Below are 17,659 nucleotides of genomic sequence, written 5' to 3'. Positions count from 1 at the left end.
GTAGGCTATAAGTAGGAATGAATGGGATTGCACTTATCAACAACTTCTAATCTTTTTTCTTGAGCACCCAGTCTAAACAATCTTAAAGTAATTGGAGAAGGCAGGTGCCTCATCATATAATATAACAGTTATGTCAAATAAAAGTAGTTTACCACCAGGGCACTAAATCATAACCACGCATTAAAACAGTTCTCTTTCAGAATATTACCTTACACTTTGATCGGTTTCCGCACCAATTAAAAGTTTTCTTCAAAAAGGTTAAGCAACCTTCGAATTTATAGTGGTGACACTGACAAAATACTTAGTTAAAGATATTTTTTAAACGTTGTAAAACTAAACCAATACTACTTTCTACTCAACCGAGTTTTAATTAATGGGTCATTGAAAAGCCTAATTCGTTTAGATTTGCAAATAATTATAAAAGTGTGATTTTATCACATAATTGTGGTGAAAAAGTAAAAATAACAAAAATACATTAAAACTGTTTTGAAGGTTTCTATTATAATATCAAATATTGATCAGAATTTATTTATCTCAGGATTTATAATTTAATAAACTTAAAATATCGTGTGATTAGTAGCCTTTTCATAATGTACTAATACAATTTATTATGCACCATACACATTTTGATGTTAGCAAACTGGAAAGTTTATCATAGTTTTTTTCTGTTCCCTATTTTTGAAGTTATCCGAAAACGATGGTTTCGCGGACGATTTAGAACACTAAAAATGGCAATTTTCTGGACAGTATGATGAAAATCAGTTTTAAACAGTATTAATTTGTCCGAGCCGTTGACTAGCCGATTTTTACTATCTTACTAGGATGAATAATGTATTATTTATCACACAACAAACAACATTTTACTTTTCAGATGGTATTGTCTCTTATTAAGGATTACGGTTTTTTGCTCATATGACAAATGTCAGTTCTAAAACATACTGATACAGTTGAAAACAAAATAATAATTTAAATTAAGTCTTCAATGAATATAAATTAATTTGCTAACTAACGTTTCACACATATCTTGATCAATTAGGTTAATAGATAAAGATAAATAATTATAAGATTTTACTCTGGGTGAAGAATTTCGCTTTACAGCCGCCTCGCCTTTTTCTCTCGCAAAACCACTTCTTTCTTCCACACTCTAATACCGATTGCAAATTGAATTTAAAGTTATTAAACATCAAGGACTCTTTGCCCTTATTCCTAAAAACCAACTCCGCACAATCTTCCATGTCCTTCACGCTTTGAATGTTTAGGCAAAACTGATGCGAAATCCTAAATATGCTGAAATGTAAGGGTGACGCAGCATTCTGATGACTAATTCCAAGATACTTCCCTCCATGCCGGAAATCGGGTGTCAACAACCCTACGCTATTATATTACCTACCCTCGTAAAAATATTACACGCACTGGTATATAGTAACTTACTGGTTCTTTAACGTAAAAGTAATGCATACATTTATAGTTCAACCTAAACTATGTTAACCACATTCACCACATCGTGTATGCAGATGCATAAGAACGGCTGCTACTGAATTTGCCTTCTTCACTAACAATGTAATTTTCCAAAACTTTACTTTATTTCTGATCAGAATTTTAACAAATATGCTTTTATATTTAGAAATGATTAGTGTGGTGCACATTTGTATAATACTCTGCTATAGAGATACATAGTAAGCAATATAGCAACATAATTGTTGTGTAGGATGTGACAATCAACCACGCAAAAATATTGACGAAGTTTTTTAGTTACCTAATACTTATGAATAAATGTAATTGTTTTGATTTTTAAAATTAAATATCAATAATATTCACAGCTATTGTTTAACAAAAAAAAGTGATAGAAAATATACCACATCACTTATTGCATTCAACATTACAACATTACAACATGCAAAACTAAACATGTATTGGACTTCCGTGCCGACGTAAAACCTTGTATAGCCATAATAATACAGTAAGGGGTTTTCGTCATAATAAAGCAAAACATTCATATTTATACCTCATGCGTTGCGGGTCAAAAGTATCATTTTTATTCTATTGGGAGTAAAAATAAGTTGTTGCAAACAGTTGTAAATTAATCAGGCAAAGGTTTAGCCTAATGTTGCATTGTTGACAGTAGCTGGACATATCGATGGTATAATGTATTGTAAACACAATCTTAATAGAAGAAATTATTTACTCACTTTCTAAATAGCAACTTATTTACATTAGGTTATTAGAATGTATATGGAATATATTATTAGGGTTTAATTTGTCTGCTCCTTCAATATTTTTAGCTCTTACAACTGTAATTGAAAATTCATTGAGACATCATCAAACAGCTTTAGCAAAATATTTGCGTCCATCACTGCATTATTATAATTGCCATGTTCATGTGAGAGATTCCCGTTTCTCCCTCGCCCATCCCAACTACCTGGCCCGCCGTCGTGGCTTTCGTCCCCAGGATTAAAACTTATCAACCCCTCGCTAATTGCCGTGGCTTACGTCCCCCCAGCTTATAGAGATAAACATTCGTGGCTTTCGGCCTGCGCCCCTGTGACTAGCCTAGCGGCAAACTGAGGCCAGGGAAACTATCGACAGCTCTCCAGATATGGTAGTTGGTCTACAGTATGTAAATGTTCTTGATTTGCAACACTTAAGAAATTGCTGGTTAAGCACTGCGTTCAAAAATTATTTTTGGAAAGAACTTGATATACATATGAAATTAAAGACGTGCCCCAACACTGCTGGATTTTACACTTGTACTATAATAAATTTTTAAAATCGCACTAAATTATAATTTTAGTTTAATCTTTGCAGAATAATGTCTTTGATTGGGTCTGATTATGACTTGTTTTACTGTTGGGGACTCTTTTTCACGAAAAACTCTCGTATCCCATAGTTTAAGGGTGGACATTAATTGCGCCAAATGACCTGAGTCAGGTAGTCGGGTATTCCTGAATTGCGCCAACTCCAGGGAGACACCCGATACGTTTATTGATTTTACCAAGTGGCAGCCGTCTTTGACTGTATGATTGAGTTGGTTAGGTTAGGTTATGTTAGACTAAGTTAGGTTAGGCTAGGTTAGGATGACACGTAAAAAAGGCCATTCCTTCTCTAGCAACTCACCCTACCTGGCTTGGGCTTGGCGCAACTAAGAAACATTTTTAGGACTCTCTGAGGACTTGTCGTAATTAAGAAACTCTTTTGCGCAATTAATGCACGACCTAAATATACGCTGAGTAAAACAATTGTTTATCTTCCATTCTTAGTAAGAGTTTTTCTTGTCTTAAATCAGTGTCATCCTCGACTTAGTAGACTCTTCAACAGTTTGCGAACATCATTCATTGTCAGGCTTTTCTCTAAACACCTTGTTTTTCCCCTGAGCGTATTTTCCACATGTCTCCATAACTAGTCTACTAATCTCCTACTTACTACTCTACTCTGCAATTATACCGTCACATCTGGCAGATACACAGTATTTACCCTGAGAAATTTCATCCTTCCCGTCCCATTATGTGCGAGTGTTGTGTTATTTATGAAATGTGCGCTATTAAATCATCCACGCGTTTCTATAGGAAATCGCAGTGGAAGTTCTCGCAGTACAAGTGACTTGACTGTTTCAAGGTCAGACTGTGTAGACTTTCTGTTACCATTCAGGAACTAGAAGTAGTATGCCTGTGTGGTTTCTAATCATAGTTAACAACAATGCTGAGCATTGATTTTTGACAACTGACTTTATATTGCGTTCTGTCTAGAAATTAAATGTTTCCACAGTGGAAGTTCTCGCAGAACAAGTGGCTTGACTGTTTCAAGGTCAGACTGTGCAGACTTTCTGTTACCATGCCAGGAACAAGAAGTAGTATGCCTGTGTGGTTTCTAATAATAGTTGACAACAATGCTGAGCATACATTTTTTGACAACTGATTTTATATTGCCTTCTGTCTTAGAAACTAAAATTTTCCACAGATTTTGTTTTTTTCTATAATATGACCTACTCAGAGAGGAGGTTAAGGAAAAGCAGCACTTATTGTTGTGTGAATAGTCAGATCGACAATTTTTTTTTGGGAATATTTGGGAAGCGGGGGTCACAGAAAATCCTACGTTGCTAAAATTGAACAAACTCGGAGACATGTTAAGTGCTGTATACTACTGAAAGTTTTTTTTTTTAACATTAGCTTGCGTTATCTAACTAAAAACCTTATGATGCAGTATTATGATGCTACTTACCATAATGGTAAATACTTACCATAAAGTACGTTTTTCAATTGTAGATAAAAAAGTGTAGTCAATTAAATGGAAGAAACATTTTAAAATGGGATAACTTACCTGACTAACATCCCAAAAATGTCTTGCGTAATATAATACAGTATCCTCAAAATCAATCTTCACACACCGAAAGTCATGGGGTAGCCTGATAAATTTAGTAAATTTCCAACTGTTCCTGGATTCTTCCAGCTTGTCTATTTTTAGTCGGTTTACTATTGATTCAGATTTACTGAATGGAATTTATGTTTATCAACATGTTTGTCATCGGCTAATGGGAATGTTTGTTATTTCCTTTGTCATTGTAATGATCTCTGAGGGTACCTAGTCAAGATGGCTCTAAAATAATACAATGTACTTATGACATAAATAATTAAAAATACAGTAAATAACAATACGGTTATTCCAGGTTCATTCTTCAGTATTCAAGAGTTACAATATTAAAAAGATATGTATCTTTTTTTGTTTGAACGCTGGTTGATTAAAAACAACATTCTAAACTATCAACTGTAATGTCGTCAATCTTGAGTAACTACCTATTGTTGAGTACACATACTCCATGACTTTGACACAGCACACCCCTGAAGTTGTACAACACCACCAACACTACCACAAAATAAACTAGCATAGGAAAACCGCAAAAATTGCCAAAAATGCAAATATGTTAGCTGCTCACGCCCATTAAACCTATTAAATTGGAATGGATAATAACCACCCTGAGTGACTTCACTGGAAATCACTCCACGTCGTTCCCACAGAGCAGAATTTTCACGATTTGAGACTCACTCTGATGCCTCACGGCCTGTGGGAACGGTGCTTAAGAGCTAACAGCTCCAACTTTAAACAATCTCCTCTTTAATAACCTAACCTAACCCAAAAAGAACCGAGTCTCTATTTTTCCCTGTGTTGTTGCAGAGTGCCGACTCGTGGGTGGCTGTACACAGTCTTCAGTCCCAGAGCGATGGAGGAATCCTGGACCCTGACGACAGACTCAACGACGTGGCTGATGACAGGGAACAGATCATCGCTACATTCGAGGACGGTGAGCCTCCGCTGCACCATGGAGGAGACGGCGCCTCGGGCAGCAGTGTCGGCTCTCCGAGTCCTGACATGTTCCAGGTGTGTTTTTGTTGTAACAATTAAATTTCTGTCTAATATTGTTGAACTTTGTATCGCCATTAAAATCAATGCTTCTCTACAAGCCGCATGCTCATATAACTCGACAAGTTGTATCATGGCTCGTAACATGACCAAAGTAGGTGTGAGTGTTATGGGCAATATTCTCTTCACACAATGTTACTTAGAAAGCATCACAGTCCTAAATGTCCTTACCACTGAGGAACTGACAAACTGTTCCTTAAAGTGAATCTTGACGTTACGAGATATATTTATTGTATTTAATGACCTAAACAATATTGATATTTTTTTTTGTAGGTTGTTAGAGAATGGCCCAAATCCTGGGTGTGTTACTAACTAATAACCGCCTTTTGTTAAACAGCATCATTAATTGAATGCCCAATGACAAATTCCATCTAGGTCTAGAAATTATCTTGTAACCAAGAAACCTTTAGGTTTAAATGGTAGCACTATAACCGCCCATTAAAAAAATTGTGATAATAACTTTAAATCAAGTTATATTTTGTATTTGTTTATAGGGAGAGTATTGTTGATATGTTTCCTATTTCAACTTTGTAGCGTACAAAATGTTCGTTTTGGCACCATTAAGAGTAAAAAAAGTATTTAAAAAAATATTTCTTTTTGTAAACATATAATGAGCTAAGACTTCACCATTGGTCTGATTTTCATGACAGGGACAAATTAAGCTCCTTAGTAAAAATTACAATTTAAAATGTAAAGTTTATTAAGAAAGGAATGTAGTGTTTCATTTGTACTTCATAAGTAAAACAGATGCAATCTAGGATTGTGTAATACAAGGCCTCCAAGGGAATTTCCCACATGTATTATGCAATATGCAGTATTCCACTGTGTTCTCTTGATTTTTTTTCTCTCTGACTTCCTGATACATGGTTATTCTGCGCCACAATATCTCATGGCTTTAATATCATTCTCTCGATTACCTACCTTATCTTTCTACAAGGCCAAATGTATTATTTTCCCAGCATAATGTAATGATAACACATTTTTTAGCCAAAATAACTCAATATTTGTTTTTTTTTTTATGTTGCCCAAAATTGTCTGATAAATCAAAGCCATCACTCTTCTTGAAAATTAATAAGAATGACAAATTTCAAAACTTAACCCTTGCCAAAATTGTTAACTGAACTAGTAGTTATTCTAAATCAACCATCAATGAATAGAATAGTCAATGAATAGTCATTTATTCCATCTTTAAACAATACAATATTGTAATTGATTTCGTCAAAAAAATCCTTAAACTAATACACAAAATTATCACAGTAGCTATAAATTATATCACAGATTGAGATTGGCTGCATTTAATTAATTGTAAACATGAAAACGACCAATATTCGACATGGCTACACAGTGTAAATTATTGATTCTAAGATAGAGTTTTTAACAACTAAAAGATGACAATAAAAATAATTCTAAATGGAATTCTAATAATAATCAACAAAGATCAATCTCCTGATTAATACAATGGGATTCATTCAGCAGAATATTCCCTTCTGATGGCTGTTGAAGGTCATTTATTATATTCATTTCTTATGTGAGGACCTCAGAGATTACTCTTTTAATTTGTGAATGTCAAACTTTTACCTAAAATAATTACCAAAAACTGTACAAACAATACCCTTTGTTCGCTTTTAGTTTGTAAAAGCAATTATTTGGACTAACAGCAAATTGGTTGATTTAATTCATGTGTCTAGCTGCATTTAGGTAATTGTGTTGTAGTAAATTGTTCAACCTTAAGGGGTCTTTTTCAGAAGAGGGCTGCCACTATTTCAACTGTGGAAAACCTATAGTTTAGGGTAGGTTAATTTATAGCTTTACTCACACGTTTTTTTTATTTACTGAATAGAAATAATCACAAAAAAAATTCATAAATCACAAAACCATCAAGCCGACCCACCTTAGTGCTGGAGTAACCAACCCAGCTGTCTGGAGTAGGATAATCAAGGAAATCTACTAAATGTGACCTAAGAACACTATCGTTACTGGCTTGATTCTAATCAAGAAATGGTTTGCTATAGCGGAACCGAATCTAAGATACAATTCTACACAACAACGAAAGGTTGTATGAAAGGATTGCACGAGTGTCACAGTGGATGGCACTCGACAATCACCTGTCGCAACTCTATCAGTCGAGTGTAATCACAAGACAATAGACTGTCCACCATCTGTGTGCCAATCTCTTATATAACTCTTGTACAATAAATGTCTACCTTTCAATAGAGGGTATTGTTTATACAGTTTTGGGCAATCGTTCATTTTAAGTATAAATGTGACATTCACAAATTTAAAAGATCTCTAAGGTTCTCATGTAAGAAATGAAAATTGTATAATAAGTAATCTCCTTCAACTTCTATTAGACATGACATCTGAACCACAGTAATTCTTCTCTAATTGGTATAGATATACATAGAAGAATTTCCCTTCAATTTTACTTTGGTGATACTTAAATAACCAACATACATTAAAATGATCTAAAAATATTTTTTTTCACAAAGGCATTAAATTTATGACGTTCAAGATTCGATAGTAATTTACAACATTATTTTTGATTGGTTATTTGCCAACACAGCCAGTACAGTCCTGTGGTGCCAAGGAGTGCCACATTCCATGTAAGGTTACTAACCAAACAGCTGTTAGCTCCCCCCCCCCCTCTACTGTCTATGGTAATCACCTGTGTAGTAAACACCTGATAACTCTCATGCATTCAGTGTCACCAACTTGAGTGTAATTAACTACACTTCATGAGCGCTATCATGCTTATGGATCATGTTTAGTTGCTTAGTCGGTTGGGAGAAACTTGGCTTATTTAGAGTGTGTAATGAAAAATATAGTTTTTTGTACACTTATTATCTACTTACTTGTACAAAATAAATTATTGGACTGAAATATATAATTGTATGGAAAAAAGGTGTTTTTTTCTGTCTGCGTTCTTGTTTCTGTTTGTTCACGGTGGTCAATGAAACTACGTAATATCAACTAAGCCGTAATTTTTACAAAAATCATTAATTATCCCAACATGTATGAAAGTACGTAAATTTGTTCTCTTCTACAAAGACCATTGATTATAGAAACTACCTCATGTTGTACAATCGGTGGCTATATAGTACTACATATTTTTCTCTTTATTAGTTCCAAATAAAATAAATTGATATTCTATGGACATACTACATTGCTAAACACAGCCATACCTACTCAATAAATACATAAAAGCTAGTGCCCTTGAAGATTACACTCAGGTATTCAATGTTTACCGCATGACGTGGTCAGTTGTGTTCCTGACCAGCAAAACAATGCGGCAGCTCTGTGTAGCATTGTAGTGTTGCTCACAGTTGTGGCTCGTGCTGGTGCTGGTGTTGTCTGGTGAAAGTACAGCTGGTATCTGTAGTGTCCAGTCGTGAACCAACGAGAGTGAAAGTCGTGGGATTGTTGACCATTGTGGCCGATGACCTTTCCTCCCCAGACTCCAGTAATGTTTACTTTGAGTCAAGTACCAGAAACTTGTTCTTTGTGATGACGCTCCTCGCGGTTTACTCTTGTAAGACTAGTTAATTTATTTTTAAATTATGGGTGAATTTATTATACTGTTTTACTCTGGAGTTTTGAATTAATCAGCATTAAAACTGTATGAATTAAAATAATTATTCATGCTTGTCATTGTATGTGTTTAGTTTACTGTTTGTATGAAAAAAAACAATAAATAATTTGTATGTAAATAGACAACAAATCGTTAACATTGTAAGAAAAAGCTGTTAACCATTCGTAAACTATCTTCCGTGGCAAAAGATTACAAAAATATTAAAAAACTTAAAGAAGTTAAAAACTAAAAATCTCTTACAATCAAACTAATATAATTTGTTTGGCCTTCCAAGTCATAGTTGTTGGCAAGAGCTTGCAAAGGATCAATCTTGAACCTAGTTGCAATTTGTCACTGGACTATAATTAATTATGCTTTCTAATAACAGTTTGATATTTAATATTAGATAGCCTGTTTATTTATAATATATAGATTGGTTGAGCTATCCCATAACAAAACGTTTACCTTTAATACAAAAAAATTTTGCAACAGAATATACAAAAATGGGCTCAATTATGTTAAAGTAATTTGTCTGAAAAAAGACCTTGAACTACTTCCTAAGTTGGCATCAATAAAGTAACATTTTCATCTCTGTATTCAATTTAAATTCATTTTCAGTAATTAGTATGTTATATTTCTTCTTAAGGTGGTGGTTCCTAAATTATTATACAAAAGACAAACAGCTGTTGTTACGCTTAGAATTTTCATTGTTGTAATAAACAAGAACAAATGTCATGCCATTTGAGTAATCATGGATCGTTGGACAGTACAACACCGTGCCTTTGGCATTGAAGCCTATTTAAAAAATAACAAGTCTGTAATTGTAATTGAGCGGTTATTTCAAAATCATTTCAACGTCTGTCACCATGGTAAGATTCCTTCTAGGAATACTGTTAAGAACTAAGTAATCTGTTCTCAATAATAAACCTCGGGGGAAGTCAAAGGCTGCACGTTCAGATGAGAACATCGTAAGAGTTCGGGAATCTGTTCTCTGAAGTCCAAGAAGATCAGCAAGAAAACATTCTGTTGCCTTAGGTGTTCCTAGGTCTAGTTTATATGATATCTTACATGACCATAAATCCTTACAAACTGGTTGTTGTACAGAAGCTCAATCAAGGTGACCCGAGATTACGTCTGATGTTTTGTCAAATATTCTTTCATCTGATTGAAGGCGAAAACATTCTGGGCGCCTCAATGTCACTTATAATTCAAATAGGCTTCAATATGAAAAGTACGGTGTTGTACTGTCCAACGAACCATGATTACTCAAATGGCATCACATATTTTGTTGTTTATTACAACAATGAAAATTCTACGAGTAACAGCTGTTTGAAATTTGTGTAAAAATTATCCGTTATTTATGGACCACTCTTTACTTGTAATTATATAACGAAGTACTGGTACATGACACATGTATGTTGGTTGCAGGGCTCCGACAAGTATAGGACAGACATTGAGGTGACTGATGAACAGATAGCCTCAGGAACATCACTACAGGTGCGGCGAGGCAGTGAGCCTGCTCTGAACCAGCTGCTGCCCTCTACAGGTAGAGATACTAACATACTACGCTATACATGCATTAGTCTGTGGACAGTGTTAACTATTTTTGTCTAGACGCTACATCCATCCAGTTGTTACACATCATCTCTAAGTTACCATTTTATTTGTCTTCCACTTGTTGTAAATGTACCTTTTTCTCTTAACTTTGTGTTAGTGTGTAATGTACAATATGTACGTATCAAAGACCTTCTGATGAAGTGATTTTGACATACCCTGGACACCTGATGATGACTTTATGAAGTCGAAACTAGTTTTGTGCATTTGCAACAATGTGGATTACTTAGAAGCAGGTATTTACACCACAATTTTTGGTTGAAAACTCCCCTTCGTTAGTATTGAGAGGACTTCAACATTTGAAGTTTAAAAAAATGTTGACCTTAGATTCAATTCATGCATAAACGTTTTTGATTTCCAAAATATGTTTATTTGAAGAGTAGAAGGTAGCCACATCCTTGAGGACTAGTGCTGTAATCTAACCAAAGGATGTGGCCCTAACTTTGCCTGAATAAATAAAGGATTTTTCATTTTGTTAAGTACATTTTCATCATTTGTTTTTCTGTTGCTTGCATTTATTGTATTGGCTTCATTTTGGACTACTGATGGATGTAAGCCTATAAAGTCATGTATACATAGTCCAGGGCCTATCAGAATGAATACTATTCATTTTCTATCCGTACAGGGACCACCAACGGACATCTGCCTGTGGTGGCTGAGAAGACATCCAAGAGGTGGTCAGCAGCCCCCATCATAGTGGAGCCTAGAGCTCCGGTCAGAAAGGTGTGTAACAGCTATAAAAATGTGATTTTAAACATTTATATTGACATTTTAAGAAACATTTATTTGTGTCATTGTTATGCTATGCAGATATGTTTTTTGAGAGGGAGGAGTTTTTGATCTCTTTAGAATCTTGTAGGATATTACTGACTACATTGCATTTACATTCAAAGTGACATTATGTAATCTATAGCCTCATGAACCATCTTGAAGTGTTACAAAGCTACACAGATCATCTCACTCTATTCTGCACTCATCCTTCTCACGTGGGTTAAAATACGCAGGTGGGTGGCGTCCCCATCTCAATAATTAATTGATTGATTGATAAAACTCAATGTTGATAACCCTAATGAGTTTTTGAGGTATTCATTCAATTGTTACTTTTCTCCTAACACATTTAGGTAGATGTAGATGTTTTATTGAAAACTAGAAATAAATTAAATACATTTATATTATTTACTGTAATCTTACATGTTAACTTAAATTTTATTCCCATGTTAATTCTCTTTTGACAATTCTTGCTCCTTTAGAACCAAAGTACAGTTTTTTTTAGATTAAGTCCATGACAGCTTCTTTTGACCTTGAATTTACCTGTCCACCTCAGGCATTTGCTTGGGTCAATTTTAAGCAAATCATTCAACAAATTATTGAGTGAACCTGCACAGTACAAGAATGAACAGTGATAGGCCTAATAAATGTTTTAAATTACGGTACTGGGACGCAAACCTACATCGCTGCCTTGTTTAAATATAGTCTATCATGTTATCAACTAACTGAGCCACTGGCACTCACTTTATAGTTAATTAATATTGAGTGCCTGTACAAATTAAATATATATATTTATAACCTAAGTAGAACTCTAACACGGTGCTTCAATGAAACTTCAACACACATTACGGCACCTCTCTGTAGACAAATCTTGTAGCTAATAAAACTCAAATACAGTGTTTAGTATCTTTTTACTTAGTCTTCAATACACCCAAAATCGTTGTACGCTCTTCTTGGGTGGTGGATTGAGTCACTTCTATGGTAAATGTATGTTGTATGTTGTAAGTGAGTGAATGTATGTTGTAGGAGGAGAGAGGAATGAATGGTCACACAACGGAGAGGTGGAGTCACAATGAGAGGGAGGTGTCGCCTCAGAGGAACTTCACCAGGGACGGCTGTAGACTGTCCATGCAGTACCTGGGGGACGGGCCTGGGTAAGTCTACCAACATGTTCACATTGATGTAAGGGTTGGTGAATAATACACAGTGCTTGTGTAGTTATGTCAATAACGACAAAAACATCCTCATAAGTCGAGGCACATTTTGGCCACAGCTTGAACATTAAAATATGCCAGAAAGGCACAAGAAGTAGTAACACAACAAAGAATCTAAAAACCAAGTTAGGAAAGCACATTTGTTAATCTTGTCTTAACTTTTTGTCCATTGAAACTTGTGGTCCATTTTCTTCATGGTTTTTAAAATAAGTTGTACATTTTATCTACTAGACCAGCGTTTGGGCGAGTGATAGTTGAAATGTTATTTTTCTTTAGGGCTTTTCCCCCCTTAGCCTTTCATTTATTTCTTGAGTGAAGGGCGCTTTCAAATGTCCAGTGAAGGACTGATACACTCAGGCAAGTCAGTGGTGATCTAGAGCAGACAGCCAATCCCCAAAAGGACCCTGGTTTGGTGGTTGATTACGGTTGTGTTGTGTACACTTCTACCAAAGCAAAACAGAATTTTCAACATTGTAGATCTACTTTTAGTTAGGGTGGTTTGTGATAGTTTTAGTTTGCTTATTATGGATGTGTTTATTTTTGTCACAGAGGGATGAAATGGATGGACGCAGCAGACAGAGCTCTCAACACCAGGGTTCAGTCGTTGTCTCTTCCCCGTGAGACTAGACGCAAGGAGCCACTCGGCCAGGCTACCACCAGTCCTGCTGAACATGACAGGTGAATGTCAAACAACTCTACCATAATCTTGCTTAGAATATGTTTAATTTACATTTATAACAATCTTGTCCAAGTTTCATATTGAAGTTATTGTGCAGTTTTAGTTCTCTGATTCCTCTCAACTGATTGCAATAAGAATCAAGTATGGGAAATTTAGAAATTAGATTAATGTATTCGAAAAATATAAAAGGAGCTCATTTTTGTGGAAGTATCCACAGGCAATGAATATAAATAAAGAGGCCTACTGGATTACTCCTTATTTCCAAGATTAAAAACTTTTTTTCCTACACGAGATGATACCCATGAACTGAGTTTGTAATTAATAATTTTCTAGAACTTCATTGCAATGGATAGGATACACTGTGAATCAAATTTGTTATTTTTCCCTACTTTAAGAGTAAATATGGGTGAAATGATCATGTTAGATACCATTTTTGATAGGCTTTTCCAATTTAAATGTGAGACTAATTTTCATTCCTAAATAAAAATTTGTAAATACCAAGTCAAAAATATGGTTTGGATTCCACTATAAACTGTAGTTCCCTTAAAGCCAGTAGCTGTATGGGCTTTTAATTAACAGCTGTGTCTAAGGAATATGTCGGCCTTAGTCACTAACAAGACTACAAGATCAGGCCACTCATCCTTCACTCATATTTGAGTTAAAATACGCACATAGTGGCGTCCCCATCTTAAATAATTGATATAAATAACAGAATTTAATAAATTGAAAACAGATTAAATTGAAGGTGATTGGTAACCTACAAGTGTCTATTTTAGTTTTAAATGTACTTTAATGTTTACTAAAACACTTTTGCACAGTTTTGCTTTTTCCTAATGTGTACTTTATTGACAACTGTCTGTATGTGGCAGCACACAATATATCGTGCTGGACACGGAGAGTGGAGCACTGGGTATCCACGTGGTGCCAGACTACGACAGCCAAGGCAAGGACCAGGGGCTGCTGGTGCAAGGGATAGAGCCAGGGGGTCGGGTAGACAGGGACGGCAGACTGGCTGTGTACGACCGCATCGTGGAGATCAACGGACACAACCTGCTGGACCAGCCGTTCAATGTGTGAGTAGCTGAGTGGATGTAGTAATTTTGTGGTTACCAGAAAGTTACTTGTTGAAAGATTGTTTCTAGAGATTATATCTTTTGATACTGAACCCACCTGTTGTAGACCACAAGGAACAATAAATGGCCCTGGCTGATTCTAGATCTATGTCAATCATACCGTATTTTGCATCCAGCTGGTCTTAGTCAGTAACAATGCTATTACCTCATTTGGTAAACACTCATCCTTTATTTAACTTAGCCTTAAAAGAAACTTAGCCTTAAAAGACACAACATAGTTAGCGTGTTGCTTTGTAAAAATGCAATCTAATCTTACATAAATATGACTGAAGGGTAAGTATAATGGAGTAATATACCTATTGTCGGTTTGTTGTCTATTTTTCTTTTGATAAATATTTCTTGTTATTTTGAAATGTATTAGCATTTTATAAAACGCTGCAATCCAATTGACCTATGCCGTTTTGTAGCAATCATAAATGAAGATTTTGATTTTTGTTTACTTAATACGTAATTTTGTTGCTAACACTGAGTTGTTGTTACAGAGTTCAAGACATTTTCCGAGATTCGCTGCGTTCGCCAGAGCTGAGGTTGAGAGTGGTGAAACACAAGCCTGGTGTCAAGAAGCCCCCTCCCCCCGTGTATCCCAAACCACCCCCTCCTCTACAAGACCGGGACGCCATGGTGGAGGGGGAGGAGAGAAGTGAGTTTGACGTACAGTTTTATCTTTAGAAGTAAGGCTTCTAGAGTTACTATCACTGCAAACCAAGTGTTTTGGATACAATCATAGAACTGCAATGGCGGGCTTCCGTGACATACCACATGGGGATTGTAAATATGTATACTTTTTCGTTCGTTGATCATTTTAACATCTTAGCATTTAAAAACATACATAAAACAGCGAACAGCAACAGTACACAGGCCAGCACTAGCCACGGTCTACTGCAATTGTAACCCCGGAAATGATGTTATGAATTCCATCTTTATTATGCCTTGTCATCTAAAATTATGATTTTGGACACCTAGCATAATTTTCTGTTAATTAGTTTTAAAAAAATTCTATTAAAAACCTAATCGCAAACCTATTTTTACATGCTTGGTTAAGGTTACAAAATAGAAGTAATAGTAAAATGTTTATTATGCAATCAAAACCAAAAGAGGACTCCTGAGATAATGACATGATAACATGGCTAGTATACTTTTTTTTGTCCTAGGACGCTAGGCACGAGCCTGGAATTATTTTTCACATTACTTTAGGCTAGACCTAGGGGTTATGGCATTATCACTTCGATAAAATCCATTGGTGATATGGCGGAATTTAAACCCGAGACCCCAGGAACGGAGTCTCGCGCTCTAACCACTAGACCAGCTCTCTCACCTATAGTATGATTAAGACCTAAAGAAAATGACGAAGCTATGTAACTCGTTGGCTCAGTCGGTAGCGTCACAGACTTCGCGCCCAAGGCAGCGATGTCGTGGGTTCGGATCCTGGTCACTGCCAAAAACATTTTATCAGTACAGACCCACCTTTGTACTGTACCGGCTCACTCCTTACTTTGCTGTATACGATCCACGCACGGGCAGTTAGTCTATGAGGACGGGCAAATGCAAGGTTCTTGCTATGGATTACGACTCCCCATGTATAATCAACTAAATGTTTGTAGGTGTGAGTACAACGACCAAAGTAGCGACAGTGTCGCCAACCAAGAAGCTGCCAGCCACACAACACGGGACTAACACTCTACAGTTGGCCAATACCAGGAAGATCGGACGCAAGATGGAGTTGGAGCTGGTGAAGGGGCCTCACGGTCTCGGCTTTAGCATCACTACCAGGGATAACCCTGCCGGGGGCAACTGTCCTATCTATATCAAGAACATTCTGCCCAAGGTGAGTCAACTATAGTTCGGCCGCTTAGAAAACGACCTGCGCGCTAATGCTAAACTAATGCTGGAGGAGGTTGCTTTCTAAGCAGCCGAACTATAATACCTAAGACACTGCACTATGTACTGTTGAACTTCTGCAAATTGTACCATAATCGTTAGAAAACCTATTCATCATTGTTTCCTGGATTAATTTATGATATGCAATATGTTATATCCTTTAACATCGTAATACATTTAGACCTATAATTTGATACCAAACTCGACCTATGTTGCTATTTAAGAATGTCTGACTCCTCGTGGGCCGTCCCGCTTAAGGGATAAAAAAGCAATAATAGCTTTAAAAAGTAGACATTTATGAATGTTATTGATCTATATTGTATGACTGGATTGTTAAAAATCCCTTTTACAAAATTGATGATTTTTTAAGTTGTGAAATAAATATTAGATTTTGAAGAGTAAGTTGAAATAAAAAAGCTTTTATTTTCATGTAAGTGTCTATTTAAATTTAGATATTTTGTACTGTAAACACTGAATCACCTTGTAACTATGTATAACAATGACGTGTCCTATTTCTTTTATAAAGATCAATGGAAATAAACATTTCTTATTCTTATTCTTATTCTTATTCTTATTCTTATTCTTACCAAATCTCACTACTTTATCTATAGTGGTAAAAAATATAGTACACCGTTCCGGGACTTTTCAATCACACTAGTATTTTGATGTGGTTTATGTTTTCCTACTAATACGTATGTCATTATTTAAATATTACTTCGTACAGGATATACATAGTTTATTAAAAACACATACCTGCACAGTCGGTCTTAGAAGGCATCTTCAATAACCTTTCCATTATGTTGAGTCGTTGTACTGTAGTCAGATTGTTCACTGTCCCTTTTCTATTCAAGTTGAGCCGTTTCAGTGAAGTTCCACTGTTGTGTACAGGGAGCTGCGGTAGAGGACGGCCGATTGAGGCCGGGGGATCGTCTGCTAGCCGTGGATGGTGTGGAGTTGACGGGCAAGAGCCAATCAGAGGCCGTAGCATTGCTGCGTAATGTTCCACCCGGGGGCAGAGTCAAGATCGTGGTCTCCCGCCAAGAAGAAACTTCCCACTCACCTAAATCTGTGGTGAGATTTCATTTTTTTAAATCTCAGAGCTTAGTCTAATAAGGGGCTTTGACAAACTCATTTTTGTCAAGTATTTGAGCAAATTTCCCCATAGGGAAGTGGCTATTACTGTAGGTGGCACAGTAAGACCGTGACCGAAGACCAATTTACTTTATCCTTTCAATGTTCCTAGAGACCAAAAACATGATTCGTTACAAATTTGTATTTATGAATATTAGTTATGCTTGTCCATAAATGTGAAGATTATTATGATTTTTTTTACTGAATTGAAAAAAAAAAAATAGTAAATTGATGAATTAGTGGTCTTAGGTAACACCATATC

The 17,659-nt window shown here is 35.8% G+C and overlaps 1 protein-coding gene across 7 annotated transcripts in view; it reads left to right on the top strand.

Annotated features, from left to right (window-relative positions):
• Positions 1 to 17,659, top strand: part of LOC129002611 (partitioning defective 3 homolog B) — a 105,530-nt gene that overhangs the window by 61,775 nt on the left and 26,096 nt on the right. For all 7 annotated transcript variants that reach the window (XM_054430553.1, XM_054430548.1, XM_054430550.1 and 4 more), the window contains 9 exons: positions 5,167 to 5,370; positions 10,409 to 10,526; positions 11,220 to 11,317; positions 12,389 to 12,516; positions 13,126 to 13,254; positions 14,125 to 14,328; positions 14,871 to 15,028; positions 15,990 to 16,213; positions 17,155 to 17,337. In XM_054430553.1, coding sequence (XP_054286528.1) covers positions 5,167 to 5,370; positions 10,409 to 10,526; positions 11,220 to 11,317; positions 12,389 to 12,516; positions 13,126 to 13,254; positions 14,125 to 14,328; positions 14,871 to 15,028; positions 15,990 to 16,213; positions 17,155 to 17,337 — 1,446 coding nt within the window. The remainder of the gene's footprint in view (positions 1 to 5,166; positions 5,371 to 10,408; positions 10,527 to 11,219; positions 11,318 to 12,388; positions 12,517 to 13,125; positions 13,255 to 14,124; positions 14,329 to 14,870; positions 15,029 to 15,989; positions 16,214 to 17,154; positions 17,338 to 17,659) is intronic.

The sequence above is a fragment of the Macrosteles quadrilineatus genome, unplaced genomic scaffold, assembly GCF_028750875.1.
Source record: "Macrosteles quadrilineatus isolate MER2022 unplaced genomic scaffold, UCM_ALF_1.0 Scaffold_9__3_contigs__length_116548681, whole genome shotgun sequence".
Classification (NCBI taxonomy): domain Eukaryota; kingdom Metazoa; phylum Arthropoda; class Insecta; order Hemiptera; family Cicadellidae; genus Macrosteles; species Macrosteles quadrilineatus.
Note: the sequence above shows the minus strand (reverse complement) of the source record. Positions and strands in the feature narration are given on the sequence as shown.